Consider the following 18,717-nt stretch of genomic DNA (forward strand, 5'->3'; position numbering starts at 1 on the left):
ACGATTCTATGATTCTATGATTCTATGATTCTATGATTCTATGATTCTAAGTCTGGAGTGGAGTCCCTAAGGCAGTTGGATGGTGTTTTGTATGCCTTCTTTTGGCAATCCCTGCAGCCAAGCTGGTGACAAATGTATTGCCCTGTTTTCCTTTGGACCTCATCAGCGAGGCCGAGAGGCAGATCTCCATATGCACTGCCCAGGCCTGGACCCCAGAGAGGTCACTTTGGTGCTGCCAATGCAGCAAAAACAATTCAGGAGAAAACAGTTACAAGTCTCTGCAGCCACAGCAGGTGCTGTGATTCTCCAGACCTCATCCCTGGAGGAGCACTCCATTGTCTCTCAAGACAGAAAAATGCCAACAGCAATGCATTTATATACGTTGAGCTATCACTTGGGTACAGTTTCAACCAACTCTTTAATAACAGGAGCTTTGCAATCTCACCAAAGAAGAAGAATAATGAACTTTATTACGGTCACAGACCAGCATAGGAAAAACATATACTAAAGTAGTGGTTAGGAATTAAACAGATAATTGTAAGAGCCAATAAGGACAAAGAAACAAGCATAGGATAAAACATGTGAATAAAATGCGAGATTAAACACTGATAATGGATGAATAAAACCTGATAATAAACAGATAAGAGCTAAGAAAAATAAAAAACAAAAAACATGCAGTTAAAACAACTGTAAGAGCATAAGGACTAATAGACATGCAGTTAAAACAACTATAAGAAGTAAAACTTAAGAGAGTACAGGTCTTGCAATATGGGCCCTCAATTTAGGTCTGGTTTGTGACACAAACTATCCTTCAGTGAATATCCATCATGGAGTGCAAAATCTAGCAACTGAGTATGTGACATCTGGGTTTTCATCCTGGAGTAGTAGGGAGATGTTAAGTTGTTCTGTACGTCCTGGGAATTTTTGCTGGACAGGCAATCTCACTGATTCCCCCCCCCAATGCTTTCTAAGTAGCATAGAACCAAACATATGGAGGCTTTTGTAGGCCAATATCAGAGAGCTATTGTGCTCATGTCCTGCTTATGCGCTTCCCATAAGCATATGCAAACAGAATGCTGCACTAGATGGACCTTTGGTCTGATCCAACAGGGTTCTCCATAACTCCCCAAGGGCCATAAATTCAGAAATATGTGAAATTAAAATATTAGAATATAAAAAAATCTAATCTGCATGCTAAAATTTTGACTAAGTAGAGGTAGAAAAAGCATTTGCAATGGAGAAGCCATTTATCAGTGGCCTTAGGAGGGATCATGGTCCATTGATGGAGTACACACTTTGTATATGGAAGGTTCCAGATTTAGTCTCTATTATTTCAAGTGTGGTCTGAAGGCACATGAAACCATCTCCTTGCTGAAGCTAAGCAGATCTGGGTCTAGTCAGTGTCTTGGACAGGTGACATGGTAATCACATGTATGTTAACTTGGGTTGCATGATGAAAGAAAAAGAGAAAATAAATGTAAGAAAATAAATCAAGTTGCACATGATGGGAAAGAACCCTTGCCTGAGACACTGAAAAGCCACTGTCGGCCAGAGTTGGCAATACTGGGCTATATAGACAAATGATCTTGTTGTTTAGTCGTGTCCGACTCTTCGTGACCCCATGAACCAGAGTACGCCAGGCACTCCTGTCTTCCACTGCCTCCCACAGTTTGGTCAAACTCATGCTGGTAGCTTTGAGAACACTATCCAACCATCTCGTCCTCTGTCGTCCCCTTCTCCTTGTGCCCTCCATCTTTCCCAACATCAGGGTCTTTTCCAGGGAGTCTTCTCTTCTCATGAGGTGGTCAAAGTATTGGAGTCTCAGCTTCACGATCTGTCCTTCCAGTGAGCACTCAGGGCTTATTTCCTTAAGAATGGATAGGTTGGATCTTCTTGCAGTCCATGGGACTCTCAAGAGTCTCCTCCAGCACCATAATTCAAAAGCATCAATTCTTCGGCGATCAGCCTTCTTTATGGTCCAGCTCTCACTTACATACATCACTACTGGGAAAACCATAGCTTTAATTATACGGACCTTTGACCTAACTTCATCTAAATGTATCTTCCTCTTTTCTGGTTTTCAAAAACAAATTATTAATCTATTTTCTAGCAGATGATTGGTCCTTCAGACAGAGTGAAACTACCCTTTTTCTTATAGAATCTGGCACATTTGATGTTAGGCAGGTATCACTGGAGTGACTAAGACTGTTAGTTTCATTTATTTATAGCTCTTGACCTCGGAAGTCTGTTGACTTTTGAGACAACTGAAGTATTCCGTTTACATTTCAGGTTGGATAAAGTCTTAGGCTAAGCTATCGTTGAAGCACAGCCAGTTTTACCATTAGGCAAAATGAGGGGTCCACCCCAAGCAGCGGATTTTTGGTGTCATGAAAGGGCAGACAATTGGGGAAGAGCCACTTGTGAGATTCACCCATAACTTTTCATGCTCTGTTTTTACTTCCTCTTAACTGTCTGGACTTTGTGTCTGGAATTGTTCTTGTTTTAATTATGTTGTAACCTACCCTGGAATCATATGATGAAGGGTGGCCAGAAATATTTCAAATAAATCTGGGGGGATCTCCTCCTGCTTTGTCCCGCCCCCCCCCCAGTAAGTGCTGTCTGCTTTGAAACTGTAGGGTGGAACAAATTCAATATAAAATACAATTAACCCCCCCCAAGAAGTCATTCCTTTGGCTGGGGATTGTGGGGCTACTCTAGTGCTCCTACCATGACCTCTGCTGCCTCCTTGACAGACACATCGCCCAACAACAAGGCCTTCAGGGTGGTATTTATAGATGTGAAGGGGTAAGCTCTATATTTCTTCAGCTACCTCATGCAGTTTTATGACCTATATGTGCCACATGAGAGCCCAAAAGGTAGTCAATAGAATTTCATCAGACTTTAGTGTATCTGGGATGAGCTATCCATCAGTTTTGCTGCTGTTTTCTTTCCGAGAAGTTTGGCACGCTTCCTTGGAATAATAAAAAAAAATACAGCACATCTGTCAGACCAAGAAAAAATGCAACCATCTGCACTTTATCAACAATCTATGTGTTTTTACATTCCAGAGAGACAAAACAATCCTAAAGGAAGAGAATAGACTTCTGAAAGAAGAAGCCTCCTTAGCAAATACAAAAAAGATTCATTATGAACGTGAAATATGTCGGCTTAACAAGGTAAGGATATTCTTGTTTCAGAATATTGATCTCTTTGCTTTGAAATCTTTACCTGCTCAGATAAAGAAGTTTATCCAGTTGGCAGCTACTGTTTGTAAAGTTGGTGAGCATTCTTTTTGTCACCTGCTGCACTAATAGCTTCTGAGAACACAAGTTAATAAAATTACACGAAAACATTATTTGCAAAGAGCATGCTTAAGGTGACTGTCTTTATTTTAAAAGAAACACAGCCATGCAGGCCCCGATCCTTATTATGCTGCTGGTCCAGAATGGGGGCTAGACCAGTACCCCACTGAAAATGATCCCTAATGCTATTTGCTCCCTCAGCTGCTGTTTTTAGTAAGTCACACCTTCAGTGGCAAATAGCAGCTGTGCATTTGTGTATGAGATTTTTAAGGAGAAACCAGGTCAGGAAGAGGGTATTTTTTTGGTAGGGGGAAACATGTTTGAACCAAGTTTGTAGTTTGTCCCACCTTCACTCTAAGTGACGTGAAGACTATTATAACAACAACCTACATTATTGCATGTTTACTCTGAGGAAACACCATTTGCACTGCACTTCCCTGCTTCACACTTGATGTGAATGCTGGGGCACACAAACAGGAGAGAGCTGTTGTGCTAATGCATTTGCTTGTGGGTTCCCATGGACATCTGGTTGGCTTCTGTGAGACAGAATGCTGGACTTAAGTTTGGGGGAGATGGGGAACCTCCAAAATGCAACTCCCTTGCCCACTATATCTGGCTCTTGGGACACTGTCCAGACCATGTCTCCTCTCCCCACACTTCTCTCTGGCTATGCTCCACATTCTCCTTGCGTCCTTGTGCCTGGCTGTATTGTTTCCTTGAATTGTACTCACCTTGATGAGGGATGGAGAGATGTAAGGTGTGTTTGTGTGTGTAGAAACCTGTGGCTTCTGTGTGGCTGGAATGTTGCCTACTGAACGAAGGTAGGAGTCATGCCCATCCACTTTTGGCTCTGGCCCTGACCACCGCTGGCATGCAGTCACTGGAAGGGAATGTGGTCCCTGAGCTGCAAGATGTTCTCAGCCCCTCAGAGAGGCTGATCCATCTGATCTTTTTATGTTCTAACTGATTTTGCATGATGCAACAAATGCTGTAAATATCTTAGAGTAGAAGTAGGGAATCTGTGGCCTTCCAGACATTGCCGCCTATTGTAGCTTTTTGGTAAAGTGCAACTAAATCTCCTTAGCTCCTACTTTTTATGTTTACTTTCTGAATGCCACAAATTCTGATTTATAGTTTATATCATATCACATCTACTAACAGTCATCTCAGTTCTCTGAACTCCCGTCCTTATGCAATCAAATGGTGGTGCGCTCTCACAAGAGGCTGATTATCTGTATACTTGAAGTATACAGATAATTTTTTTAAGCCCAAAGGGAAGAGGAGTGTGGGATGACTGCTGAAAGGGTGAAAACAAACAGAAAACTAGGGCATGGTGAGGGAATAAATAATATGGACTGGAATACTGAACAGGAACACTCAGTGCTGCAACATTTTGTTGCAAGCCCCCCATGTATGTTATAGTTTATCTGTACGTTTTTGCCTTGTACTCAAGAGGCTGTGTGCCAAAATGATGGTCTCCCCCTGCCTGTGTCTCTTCCACCCTTTCTCTCTCATGTACAAGAGAAATGGGATGATGTATGTCTCTCTTGATTATTTGGAGAATATGGCCTGGATCCAAATCTCTGCATCTTAAGCAGCTGGAACTAGGTGCATGTAACCCACTTAGATACTCGGAACACCAAGAATAAGTTGTTTGGGGAAGGGAAAGCAGGAATAATAAATCCAACCCCCCCATCTTGAAACTATGATAGGCAGAATTAAAGTATTCAACAGGGGCTATGCATCACACCCCAGTTCTTGGAGTAGGGAAAGGAAAATCATACAAGCAGCAGCTGTTTGTACATGCAGATCCACACCGAGCTTTTGCACACAAACCAGCCCTGGCTGGATACTCCAGGTGTATAGCCAGCTTCTAAAATGTTGCAAAAGAAGAATAGAGGCCATTGCTGGAGAGGCATAAAGCATATTTCCACCAAGAGAGGTTACATAAAGCAATGAGAGTATTTCCTTTTAGCCCTATCTCCTGGTAAACCACGAACACTTCCTGAGGAAACACATTTCTCTGAAAAATAGTTCTATCTAGCTTTAAGCTGAGCGACAAAACACAAAACTTCAAGCATAAAAAAATACACTGTCATTAAAATAAAAACGTTAGCTCTGGTCCACTTGAATCCTGCAATTAATTACAGGTGGAGAAACAAAATGAAATGTCATAGGCTAGCATGCAAATAAATAATGACTTTCAGGAAGCATATTGTTGTTATTTACAACCCAAGATTTTTGAGTCATGACATAAATTGTGAGAATCTGAGGGTGGCAAAACTGCCAACAGTATTTTTCATTGCACACTAGTGGAAAGTTATAGAAAACACCTCAGCATTTACAGCTTAAATGCCTCCTCTCCACCCAGATGTTTACCTATGGATATGATCACTTCATTTTTTTTTTATAAAATTTTTTATTGGTTTTACAAATTTTTAAGACTCTAACCACTACAGTGACTGACTAAAGAAGTGCTATAGGAACTTACTCAGTGTTACAATAAAATTATGTTTATATGGATATATAAACATGTCTGCAAGAATCCATAGGGCAACTGATACATTTATAGCACAATCCTATACATGTCTGTTTATTTGTACTTCCCGGTAAGTTTATATGTACTTCTTGATGTGCAATCCTGTGCACACTTACCTGGCCCACTGATTCCCAAATAGATGTCCAGGATTGTGCTGAAAGAATTACATGTTTCAAATGGCAAGGAGACTTAAAAAGTTAAAGGGACCCCTGACTGTTAGGTCCAGTTCCAGATGACTCTGGGGTTGCGGCGCTCATCTTGCTTTACTGGCCGAGAGAGCCGGTGTTTTGTCTGCAGACAGCTTCCAGGTCATGAGGCCAGCATGACTAAGCTGCTTCTGGTGAACCAGAGCAGTGCACAGAAACACTGTTTACCTTCCTGCCGGAATGGTACCTATTTATCTACTTGCACTTTGACTTGCTTTCGAACTGCTAGGTTGGCAGGAGCAGGGACTGAGCAACGGGAGCTCACCCTGTCGTGGGGATTCGAACTGCCGACCTTCTGATCGGCAAGCCCTAGGCTCTGTGGTTTAGACCACAGCTCCACCCACGTCCCTTGGCAAGGAGGCTTAACATATGGCAAAAGAGAGATCTGGAAGTGGGGGAAACAACCCTCATCAAGAAGAAAAAATGACATAAGGTCATCTTTGGATAAGAGAGCCTTGAATACAGCACGCAAATGTATTGTCATCTTCACAGGTGTAAGCCACATGGTAACAAGAAAAGCCAAATGAGATCTCGTGCACATTTACTGCATGGTTAACAAAAAATATTGAAGTCAGGTTACGATTTGGAACCAATTAGAGGAACTCTTAAATGTAAATGCACTTTGAGTTTGTTAGAATGTAAGGGTGTTGTTTTTTTTTGCCTTAGTTCCAGCCCTCCTCTCATTTGTGATTAGCTACAATAATATGCCTTATTAAAAGCTATCAGTTTCTAAGTTACTCCTAATTTTGAGGAATTAGATAGTTAGGACTGCACTGCGTCGGCATCTGTCTGTCTCAAGAGGCAATGGAGTATATATCCAGGGGTGAAGTTAAACTGCTGTGTTAGCAGCGCTGCAGGACCTATTCAGGGCACAAAAACCTGGGCAGTGTGTATGGAGGCCCTGGGCTGCCCAGATGACAAGACCCTGCTCTTGGCCTCACTGATGTGGTCAAAAGGAAAACAGAGCAATATGTTTGGCACCACCTTAGCTGCAGGAATTGTTGGGAGGAGGCGTACAAGCACCACCCACTCCAGGTTTGTGTAGGGTTTACTCTTCTGAAGATATCCTGCAAGGCAGCAGAGGTTTCAGATCAGTTTTCCTTCTCCTAGATGGGCTACCTTTCCAGGTTGATGAGCCTCATCTGCCCAGCTAGGACTAGGAGTTTGGTTTTCTGATAACTTAGAGCACAATCCTAACCATGTTCACTCAGATGTCCTGTGTGTTCAATGGGGCTTACACCTAGGGAAGTGCAGCCTGAATAGGACTGTTGCCTAATGTGATTTTAATGATATAATATGCTGGCCATATGTATGTAAGAGTTATTTTCTTTTATAGTTGCTATAAAGAATTACACAGTGTTCTATTTATCAGTTAAAGTCAGCATATCAGGGGCAGATGTATGTACTTCACATTGCTGATTTTTCTTGGTTCAGGGCATTCTGCTATGACCAGTTTTAAAATCAAATAAAAGCTTCTCTAAATACAGAGCAATCCTAAATAGGGATGAGGAGAAATTCAATTTAGTTCATATTTAAAGCCTAATCTTTAGCCAATATTGCATAGAAGGGTGTGCTTAGTAGGGGAAATTCTCACGAAAGTGTTTCTCAACCTTTTAACATTTGCCCTTCTCAATGGAGGGTGCAATCCCAAACACACTTACTGGGAGGAAAGTCCCATTGAACACAGTGGGACTTGCACATAGGTAAACATGCATAGGACTGCACCATAGGACTCCCTTGTTGTGTGGGCTCCACTGCCATGACCAGCCCAACCACAATAAAGGGCTCTGCAGGCAAACGTGCTGAAATTCTAATACGCAGTTGAATGCAGCCTGGTGGGAGTCTTTGGACTGTGGTAATAATACTAATCTAACACCAAGTTTTTTAAAAAGCTGGAAAATGAGGTATTTGACTCCCTCAAAAAACTAGCATACATGATTTTCCCTCCAAAGAATCCTGGAAAATATAGCTCTCTGAAGAGTAAACTACACGTCACAGAATTCTTTGGGGGAAGCCATAGTTATTAAAGTGGCATAAATGTGCTTAAATATTCTACCACCTTTAGGTTGGGATAATGGGACTGGGGGTGGGGATTGATCCCACAGATGCACACATATCTTTGCTGTGTGTGTTGGGGATGGTGGAAGCTGCCACTTTATTCAAGATATCATTTTCTCTTCAGGTGTCTTTGCACCTCCAAGGAATGGGGGGGCTGTCCCCCAGTTTGAGAACTCCTCTTGCAACGCAGATTCCCCAACCTTTACTAGGGATTATAAATATGTTAGTTAGAAAGGCTAATGTGGATTGTACTGCTTAAAAAGCAATGATTTTTATGTAGTGAACTCCATGTGTAAAGTACTTTTTTTCTTTTCTTCCTTTTTGGCTACAGGCGCTTCAGGATGCCCTGAAAAATCAAAGTGCCCCCTTGCATGTGACTCCTGTAAATGCCCAGGATATGAACTGCAACCATGAAGAGATGAAAATGCAAATGGAAGTTCTCAGGCAACAGGTATAAATGGATTGCAGTAGCATTGTAATTCATTTAATTCTAAAGGTAGAACTCCTTGGTTTTAACATGAACATTTCATTCTGTGCATGAATTCCACGATGAGCTCGGAAACATTATAAATGAAGGTTGGCATTTTCAGTATAAAGTCTGGTTTTCAGATGTAGCACTACCATTTATACTAGAAAACTTCAATAATAAACAGCTAGATCAGCTCACACATCCTCCCCAACTGGTTGATCTATATTTACGTTTTGTTTTCATACTGCTATTTTAGTTGCAATACTCCTACTCAACTCATCTATCAAATGACACCGATGGAAGTGGATAATCAAGAAGCCATGTGCCTTTTCCCCATTTTTGTGAGACTACACGTTGCTCATGAATCATGTTCTTCTTAGTGCAAGACTTTTCTTTAGTTCAATATTCTAAGTGGACAGATAAATTAAAAGCATATAAAGTGTCCCCAACTGGCTCTAATAAACTCCATTATCTGTGGAATGGAAGATTGATTTAATCAGTGTTGCAGAACCTCAGGAAAAGATGTGCTGCTACCTCTCTCTCTCTCTCTGTCTCTCTCTCTCCCCCCCCCCTTCCCGGTTTCCTTTTAGACAGGAACCCATCCGTTTAAAATTATGTTACTTTCCAGTTAACCTTAGGTTTAAAGTCTGTCATTCTGGACACTGTTAGAGTCAGTTGCTGAAATACAAATGTGTAGGATGGGAAGGCCCGTGGACTAAAATACTTGTTCCTGTCACGTTTGAAGGGCTGAGCCAGATTTTACTCTCATGTAATGCATGCCACATGTGGAAGGGTAAAGCCTTGAATTTGATTGTTCAATAATGGATTGTACACACAATAAAACAGAGGATATCATTCCCTCTCCCCCCTTCCCCCTATACTTCAGAGGGCACTTAAATCTAGAGTCTTTTTTTGTATCATTTCATTTTATGCATCCGTTGAGATGCTGTGGAGTTCACACTGCATATTGGAGGACAGAAGGTTCCAATTCCATGTTATAAGGACATTTTGCGCCACCTCCTTTAGTTTTCTAAGCCTCCTTCATGTCTTAGGATTGCAGTAATTATAATAAGGGTTGTGGGGACGATATAATAAGGGGAACCAACAGCAGAGTCCATGGACCTGCCCCATCCCTCCTCCTCCTACCTTATCGTGTCTGTTTGTATGGAAAGGGTAGGAGAGGTCACAACCATTCCCCAAGACTCAAAAATAGAGGAAGCTTAGCCAAACACAAAGGACTCTACTCTTTCCCAAAGAGAACCAGGATGGAAGCCAGCTGTGTGAAAAAGCAGATAGCGTATGCCCACTGGCTGATCAGTATCAATTAAACATCTAGAGCAGATTATCTACTTGCTTTATGGCTTCGCCAGCCCTGAATTGCTTCCACACTGTAGTCATTTCTTCGTTCAATTATTACAAATAATTTGAGAAGTTATTGCCAATGTGATTTATGCAATGTCTTCCCTGTTACCCTCACCTCTTTTTAAATACCAGGTTGGTGGTGATTTTAAAACAAAGCAGATACTGCAATTGCATCTCTATTCCTGAGCAAGAACACTATTCTAGGGAGTAGGTTCGGTTAAAGCAAGTGCTTCTGGATAAATGTGTTTTTGATCTCCCTTTAAGGCTGCATTAACACTTCAGTAGTGCCTGAGTACTTTTCCATCTGCAATGGGACATTGCAGGATTGCTGAATACAGGAGTATACAGTCCTGTGTGAAACTACAGTTCTAATTTGCTTCCAGAATTAATGTGGAAGAACCATGAATCAGCAGCGCCAAGGAGTCCTAAGCTACATCAATACTATACTTTTAAAGCAATTCACAGCACAAATTTCTCCTCTCAAAGAATCCTGGGAATTGTATTTTGTTAAGGGTGCTGGGAATGGTAGCTCTGTAAGGGATGCACTGTCTCTGTTTTGTGGTTGAAATTCAGAATTGACTAACTTTGGCTATAAGGTTCCGAAAATGGCATTTCTAAACTCTGGGATTCTGAGCACATCAAGTAGAATTCCCTGGGAATGTGCAGGATAGACTGCATGACTCATGGGGTTGATAATCCAGTGACTACAGTCACTGGTGCGTTATCACTTATCAGCATTTCCAGTAAGTGGTTGTTCATAATGATTTTTAATTGAAGTCTTCCTGACTTACTCATGCACTAGCTGTCAGTGATTTGCTCCTTACAAGTACATACTCATGGGGGGAAAGATCATGACTGATGCAAGCCTATCCAGATGCATAGACATCGTCATCTTTTAATCTCTTTTTGGTTTACTGATGATTTTTATTATTATTATTATTTAAAATTTTTAATAACTTGGTTTTAACTATTGTATTGAATATTTCTGGTAAACGGTTTGGAAGTTTTATTACAATCAAGTAGCATATAACTTCCATTAAATAAATAGCAGGAGGAATTGTGTCAACCAACACCAACACCCACCCAGCCCTGCCAATAATGCGGGAAATGGCAAGTCCCCTGTAATCCTTTAAACCAGTGATTTTCAACCAGTGTACCCTGGGGTGCCTTGAATGATGGTCAGGGCAATACTTGCCTCTGTCCCTCTTTCTTTCCCTCCCTCCTATGATGCCCTCTCACAGAAAAAATGTAGTTGGTCAAGGGAGCCATGGACTCAAAAAAAGTTGAAAACCTCTGCTTTCAACTACAAGGAGACAGAACCCTTCATTGCATAATGGAACACTTTACAAGAAACACAGGTTTGGAGGGGTGAGGAAGCCCATTTTCAGCCACAGTCTGAAGCGAAGTAAACAGTAGACCTATCTTTGAGCAGTGCAAGATTCCAGGCGATCCGGGCGCTTTTCCAGGGTTTGTGTTTCCTTCAGAATGAGGCACAGTGGAGAATGTATCTTTAGGATATATGATTCATTTACACATATACAACCTGAGTCTATGATGGAGAGATTCATAGCATTAGCACCCGTTTCTCCCATAGCTGTAACCTTGGATTCAACCAGAAATGAAACATTGCTCTGTCTCCCCATCTCTCTCTGTTCCTAGTTTGTTGCTTTGCTTCTAGTTCACACCTCTCCAAACTCTGCTCTCAACTCTGTCCTTCTAACTACCTGGACCTGGGGGACCACACCCATTTACCATCTCACACAGATCCACTTCCTTTGTTCCCCTTAATGGCCCATCTCCCAGGCGATCACCTCACCAGGAAAGTAGCCTTGGCTTATATTTTAACACTTGCTGGGTCCAGGGGTTTGAAGGGTCTCAGCATATAGCCTACTCCCCCCCCCCCCCCGTGTATTCTTCTCTGCCACCAGTTCTTGGCACAAACAGAGCAGCTGCTCTAAGAAAGTTTTTTGAGGGAGGAGAAAGGAGGGTGCTGGGCCAGGCATGGCTGTCTTCAGACTTGTTGAATCTGCTTTCTTTTTTTACTGGAACTTCAGCAATAGCTATGTGGGAAAGATGCAACAGACAGAATAAAAGAACAGGGCGACTCCTAGTGAAGTCTAAGCATAGGACTTTGTTTTCAGTACCAGAAATGAGCTGAACCCACACTCCTCTAACAAACAAATCCACATCTGGCTAGCTTTCTTCATTCCAGCAACCTTATTTGAGTGGGAAAAGTAAATTTCTTGTTAAATAATTAGGTGTTGGAAACCCTTGTCAATCTACTGCAAATAACCCAAAGATAAAACAATCTAGTTCCAATCTATCTTTTGCCCACCTCTGCCCTGGACTGTCTCAGAGATTGCCACCTAAGTTGGTGTAGCTTAACACAGTGTGTATATATAGCAAGTGAGTGTGTAATCTGATAAATTGACAGCAATTGTCTCAAGCCACAGTTGTCTCTCTTATAATCATACATTTTGTAAAATATTTGCCACAGTTGGGCATAGATAGTTTTTTTAATAGAATCTCATTCTCCAATGTGCTGTTGTTCTTGTTCCATCCAGAGTTATTTAAAGATGTGTTGTGTTTTTCCTTTTTAAAAAAATCAAAGCCTTTCTGCTCTTGATATATGAAACAATAAGTGTAGTCCTGGAATACTAAAATTAAAGGGTGATTTACTATTGACATAAATGGAATTCAAATTGCACCAAATGAGTTGAAATTTTACACTAATTACTTATCAATGGAATATAGTCATTTGAATTGCTAAACATTTTCTAATCATGCCTGCTTGAAGTTGCCAAAACCCTTTGTCCTGGAAAGTAGCTTTTTCTCTCTCTCCAGAGCTGAGAATTAGCCTGTAGTTGTATGCATGTTTACCTGGGAGTAAGCTCCATTGAACACACTGAGGCTTACTTCTGAGTAAAAGTACATGATTGCTTTGTATATTACCATTTAATTTTGTTTGATGGATGGAACTAAAAGCCTGTGTAAGTAGAGGGAATTTATAGGAAAATACCAAATTGAAGCCAGAAATCCCTATAATCTTTCTGTGATTGTTAATTGTTATTAATTATGTGATTATGGATTCTTTGAATATTAATTCTTATATCCACACCGAATATAAAAATCATGTAAAATTCTGTGAGATCTCTGGGTATAGGGCGGTATATAAATTCAATAAATAAATTAGAGGGGAAGGTTTGTGAGAACAAATAACTTTTTTTAATTACTAAAATGTCAGAACCCACCATGACATTTCCTTTTAAAGCATTTTTCATGTAAATGGATAGACTTGCCTATTTTGTACCTTTTATAAAATTAAGATTTGGGGCATTACCTCTACTGAATATATATTACATTATCCTCATTTGTAGGTTCAGATATATGAAGAAGACTTTAAAAAGGAAAGATCTGATAGAGAGAGACTTAACGAAGAAAAAGAAGCACTGCTGAGAATTAATGAGAGAATACAGTCTCAGTTGGACACCCTAAATTCTCAGGTATGAATAAAAACAAATGTATCATTGCCAAAACATGTGCATTTCCTCCTTATTTTCTCGCTTTCCATTCAACCCAATTCTGGCTTCCGTTCTATTCTGGCTTACGTTAATTGACACAGATTTTATATGAGGTCACCATCTGGGATGAAATCATTCTGGAGTAATGTTGGTGATGAAATGAGGAATAATTTGAAACCCACACCCTGAACACACACAAATACTGTACACACACACTAACTAAATGGAGTGACTTGTGAAAAATGCAGTGCCTCATGAAATATTTTGTAACAAGCACCAAAGTTGTTTTTTTTTGATCTCTTGTTTCTGATCCCAGATAGTTTCAAGGGAATTAAGCAGAATAACATTTTCTGGCTATTCTGTATGATTTGCGCAACTAAGGCTGCATCTTATATATGCTTGCCTAAGCTCTATTTGCATACAACAGAGTAAACAGAGTAAAGGGACCCCTGACCATTAGGTCCAGTCGCGGACGACTCTGGGGTTGCGGCGCTCATCTCACTTTATTGGCCAAGGGAGCTGGCGTACAGCTTCCGGGTCATGTGGCCAGCATGACTAAGCTGCTTCTGGCGAACCAGAGTAGTGCATGGAAACGCCGTTTACCTTCCTGCCAGAGTGGTACCTATTTATTTACTTGCATTTTGATGTGCTTTCGAACTGCTAGGTGGGCAGAAGCAGAGACTGAGCAATGGGAGCTCACCCCGTCATGGGGATTTGAACTGCCAACCTTCTGATCGGCAAGCCCTAGGCTCTGTGGTTTAACCCACAGCGCCACCCAAGTCCCAGAAGGTATCCTGAAGCAATTTACTATATAAATATCGCATAGGATTGCTCCGCTAATCATCTGCACCTAAAGAGCTATAAGTGACAGTCAACCCATGAATAGATTTCGGAAGACTAAGTTGAAATCCTTGTACTGCTAGGATCTCATTAGGTTAGGCCCTTGTATCCTTGAAGTGCTAGCGAGGAAACATGATAAGCTGAATTTGAATCCTGGCAAGATGGGGGCACTGTGGATGAGTGGTCTCTGTGCCCAAGAAATCAGTCAACTGCCTGCACCCGACAGGATTGCACTCCTCCTGAAGGAGCAGGTATGAAGGTTGAGTGTGCTTCTGGATCCAGCTCTGTTGCTGGAGGGCCAGGTAGTATCAGTGGCTAGAAGTGCCCTTTACCAGCTCTGACTTATGTGGCAGCTACAACTGTTCCTGGACCAGGAGAGCTTGACCACATCGGTCTAGGCATTGTTGACAAAATAGGATTACAGTGGTACCCCGCAAGACGAACGCCTCGCGAGACGAAAAACTCGCAAAACGAAAGGTTTTTTGGTTTTCGAGTTGCCTCGCAAGACGAATTTCCCTATGGGCTTGCTTCGCAAAACGAAGCTTGCCCCGGGGACAGCAGGTCTTCTCTTTTGAAGCAAGGGGCTGGGGGGAGATAGCGATCTCCCTGCAGCCCCTTGCTGCAAAAGACGTCCGGGGGAAGCGGGGAAGCGAAGCGCTTCGCTTCCCGCTGCCCCCGGACCTCTTCTGAAGCAAGGGGCTGGGGGGAGATAGCGATCTCCCTGCAGCCCCTTGCTGCAAAAGACGTCCGGGGGAAGCGGGGAAGCGAAGCGCTTCGCTTCCCGCTGCCCCCGAACCTCTTCTGAAGCAAGGGGCTGGGGGGAGATAGCGATCTCCCTGCAGCCCCTTGCTGCAAAAGACGTCCGGGGGAAGCGGGAAGCGAAGTGCTTCGCTTCCCGCTGCCCCCGAACCTCTTCTGAAGCAAGGGGCTGCAGGGAGATAGTGATCTCCCTGCAGCCCCTTGCTGCAAAAGACGTCCGGGGGCAGCGGGAAGCGAAGCGCTTCTTCCCCGCTTCCCCCAGACGTCTTTTGCAGCAAGGGGCTGTGGGGAGATCGCTTCTCGCGGTGCTCCGAAGCCGGGCGGGGGGCAGGGGACACCTCCTGCCGCCGCGGGGACACCTTTTGAAGGCAGGCGGGGGGGGGGAGCAAAGACTTTCGCCCCCCGCCCGCCTTCAGAAGAGGTCCAGGACCTCTTCTGAAGGCTGGCGGGGGCAAAAGTCTTTGTCCCCCCTGCCTGCCTTCCCAGGGGCTTTTAAATCGCTTTAAATCGCCTCCGCTGTCCGGGGCGATTTTAAAATGCCGCCCGCCAGCATTTTAAGATCGCCCGGACAGTGGAGAAGTCCTCCGCTGTCCCGGGGTTTTTTAAAATGCTGGGGGTGGGAAGAAAAGCCCTTGTCCCCCCCCCAGCCTTCAGAAGAGGTCCGGGGACAGACTGTCCCTGGACCTGGTCTGAAGGCGGTTTCCCTAGGAACGCATTAATTGATTTTCAATGCATTCCTATGGGAAACCGTGCATCGCAAGACGAAAAAACCGCTAGACGAAGAGATTTGCGGAACGAATTAATTTCGTCTTGCGAGGCACCACTGTACTGCAACGTATTTTCTGTGGGGCTTCCCTTGCCGGAACTCTGGAAGTTAGTGCCGTTAGTGCCGAATGCCGCAGCACAGCTGCTGGCAGGAGTGAGACCCAGTCTGCATATTACACCTCTGCTCAGAGATCAGCACTGGTTGCCCATTGGCTACTGGGCCAAGTTCAAGGTGTTACTATTAGTATATAAATCCCTTGACAGCTGGGGAGCAGCTTACTTGCAGGATCACCTTACCCATAGGCGCCTGCTCAGTCACTACAGTCTGCATAACTGTCACTGTTACAAGTGCCACACAATACCTTTAATGTGGCATCACCATATCCTTTGGAACTCCCTATCTATTGACATAAGACGGCCACCTTCCCAGTATTCTTTTTGGTGCCTTCTTTAAACATTTTTGTTTAGGTAAGCCTTGTCAGTTTACATTTCTTAGCACAGAAAGTATTGATCTGATGTGTAGAGATCTTTCCTATTCTACTTGATTCAAGAGGGTTCTGGAAGCTTCTCTGTGTGAAAGAGATAAGCAGAAGGTTTATGATGTTTAGGTTATACCTTCAGAAACGCTGGCTTAGACTGGCTTTGTTATCTTTTCTGTCATGGTCATGCTGACTATAAAAGTAGGGCCAGAAGGAGCCTGGGTTTCACTTTGCCTGTCTGCCTCTCTTTCCTTCTGGTGTGGAGTTCTGTACATAGTATGTATAGTGTTAAGGTTTAGACTTATTATAAGTTATTGTAAGTTTAAGTTAAGTCTGCTGCAACTGGATTTCTTATAGACAGTGCCAATCCTGAATGTATTGCATTTGTGACCATTATGTTCATTTGCCTTCAGTAGCAATAAAGCTCTGCTGGATTAAATACAATAGTCTCTGGTTTTTACTCTGCTAAGTTTTTACTTTGCTAACTATACATTGGAATCTATGCTGGATCAATATTGAGTAGAATTTCAATGACAAGCCTACCAAGACATGCAGAAGTTGCATATGATTTGTCTGTGTTGATTTTCATCATCTTTTGAATATTTTTAAATACTTGTTTATAAATATATATTTTTAATCAATTATGTTATTTTTATTTTTGTAAATGGCTTAAGGGTTTTCTAGCAATCAAGTGGTATGTTAATTTGGTTAAATAAATCAAAAGTGTGCTTGTGCCAATCACTAAGTCGATGTCGCCTTGTGGTTCCACTCTGTTATTTTCTACCTCCATCTTGCATCCTTGCTCATTAAGCATTTTATCCTTCTGCAGCCATGGTGCCTTATATTATCGTTGTAGAGATCATATAGTGTGATTTGACATGCTTAACTGTTATATAAGTAATACATAAATGCAGTTATCAGGTTTGTTTGGGGCTTTTCGGGTCAACTTTTCTTGCAGGAATTGGAAAGGAAAGATCAAAATGTAATTCCTCACTTGTCAGGTGTCTCAAATGAAGAGGGAGTGGCAAGTGAAACGGGTTGTAATGATGCGAGGAAGCTTAATATGGGACCATAGAGCGAACAACAAAATGTTATTGGCCAGTTCTGTGAACTAATACAGGATACCCAACCAATCCTTGTGCAACTATTTCCTAGAACTATTTGTAAAGGAGACCCATGGCATTCTGGGGCAACTTGCACTATGATTTAACTGCCCTTTAGGTTTAGATCCCCCATATATATACAAAACCACAGCTCGCCCCTATACACGAAGCCAAGCCAGAGCACAACTAAGTGCAGTACAGCCATCTTCTCAGAAAAACTCTTCACAAGCTCAAGAGGTCAAGACACGAAAGCTTTAGCAACTAATTCACACCTAATGACCCTCCTAAATGGTAACCAAAATATCACTCAAGAAATCTCTCAAGATATCCCTCAAGTAATTAATGAACAAAAGAAGAAAAGGCACACTAACCTGGGAACTTCCTCTCTGCCCAGAACGTTGGAGGCTATACACCACACCCCCTCAACAGTATTTATAGGAACCCAAACACTGAGATCCTGCTCTGTTCCAGTAACAAGAAGCCGAAAGCACCAGCCTGAAGATGACGAGTGAGACCTCGTCGAAACGTCGCCTAGACACCCCAACTCTTACACGGGAAGACACCCGAAGACACCAAAACCTACATATATATATATATATATATATATATATATATATATATATATATATATATATATATATATAATTTAGCCTAATCTTCATCAAGTGAATTCAGACCGGACTGTAAAAATAAATATGTTGTCAACAAGTCCAGTTGCTGGCAATGGCTGGCATAATTTGTGCCGCCGCCCCCCCCCCCCCGTGCCTTCTCATGAATGAGGGCTTTGGCCTTAACAAGCAAGAGATGTTCTGTTGGCATGACCCAAAACAATTTCCCTCACTGTTTCCCTCGCCTTTGACTTTGGAGCATAAAACAATTGTCGCCTGATTAACCTGTTAACTTAGCTCACCAAGCTTCCACAAGGGGGCATGAGAGTTCTTGATTTCAGCAATTGCTTTTTGATAACATACTTCTAGGCATGCATGCATGCACTTTTTCAATATGAAATTAATTTCCCCTACACAGGTTAAAGACTGCCAGGAAGAAAGGGAACTACTTGAGAAGCAAGTAAAGCAACAGGTGTGTGTTGTACTTCAGATATTCTTTTTTCTAGGAGGCTCAAATGACACACAGTTGCAATCCAACCGAACTAATTTTGCTACTGTGATGAACAAATAATTTGTCTATAGGACTCAGTGCATGCCATGATTTTGTGCAAATAGAGGCAAAGTGCAAAATATGGCCCTAAGTTGAAGCTAATTTTTTGTTGAAGTTTAAAGGTTCCAACTATTTTGGCTGCTTTGACAGAGTTGC

At 42.3% G+C, this 18,717-nt stretch overlaps 1 protein-coding gene across 1 annotated transcript in view; it reads left to right on the forward strand.

Annotated features, from left to right (window-relative positions):
* TNIP3 (TNFAIP3 interacting protein 3) overlaps nucleotides 1-18,717 on the forward strand; it is a 64,788-nt gene that overhangs the window by 28,928 nt on the left and 17,143 nt on the right. Inside the window, exons 7-10 of the mRNA XM_081208153.1 lie at nucleotides 3,069-3,176; nucleotides 8,437-8,556; nucleotides 13,314-13,439; nucleotides 18,430-18,483. Of these exons, the coding sequence (XP_081064279.1) occupies nucleotides 3,069-3,176; nucleotides 8,437-8,556; nucleotides 13,314-13,439; nucleotides 18,430-18,483 (408 nt within the window). The remainder of the gene's footprint in view (nucleotides 1-3,068; nucleotides 3,177-8,436; nucleotides 8,557-13,313; nucleotides 13,440-18,429; nucleotides 18,484-18,717) is intronic.

Source organism: Podarcis bocagei, assembly GCF_964188305.1.
Source record: "Podarcis bocagei genome assembly, chromosome: 9".
Lineage (NCBI taxonomy): Eukaryota > Metazoa > Chordata > Lepidosauria > Squamata > Lacertidae > Podarcis > Podarcis bocagei.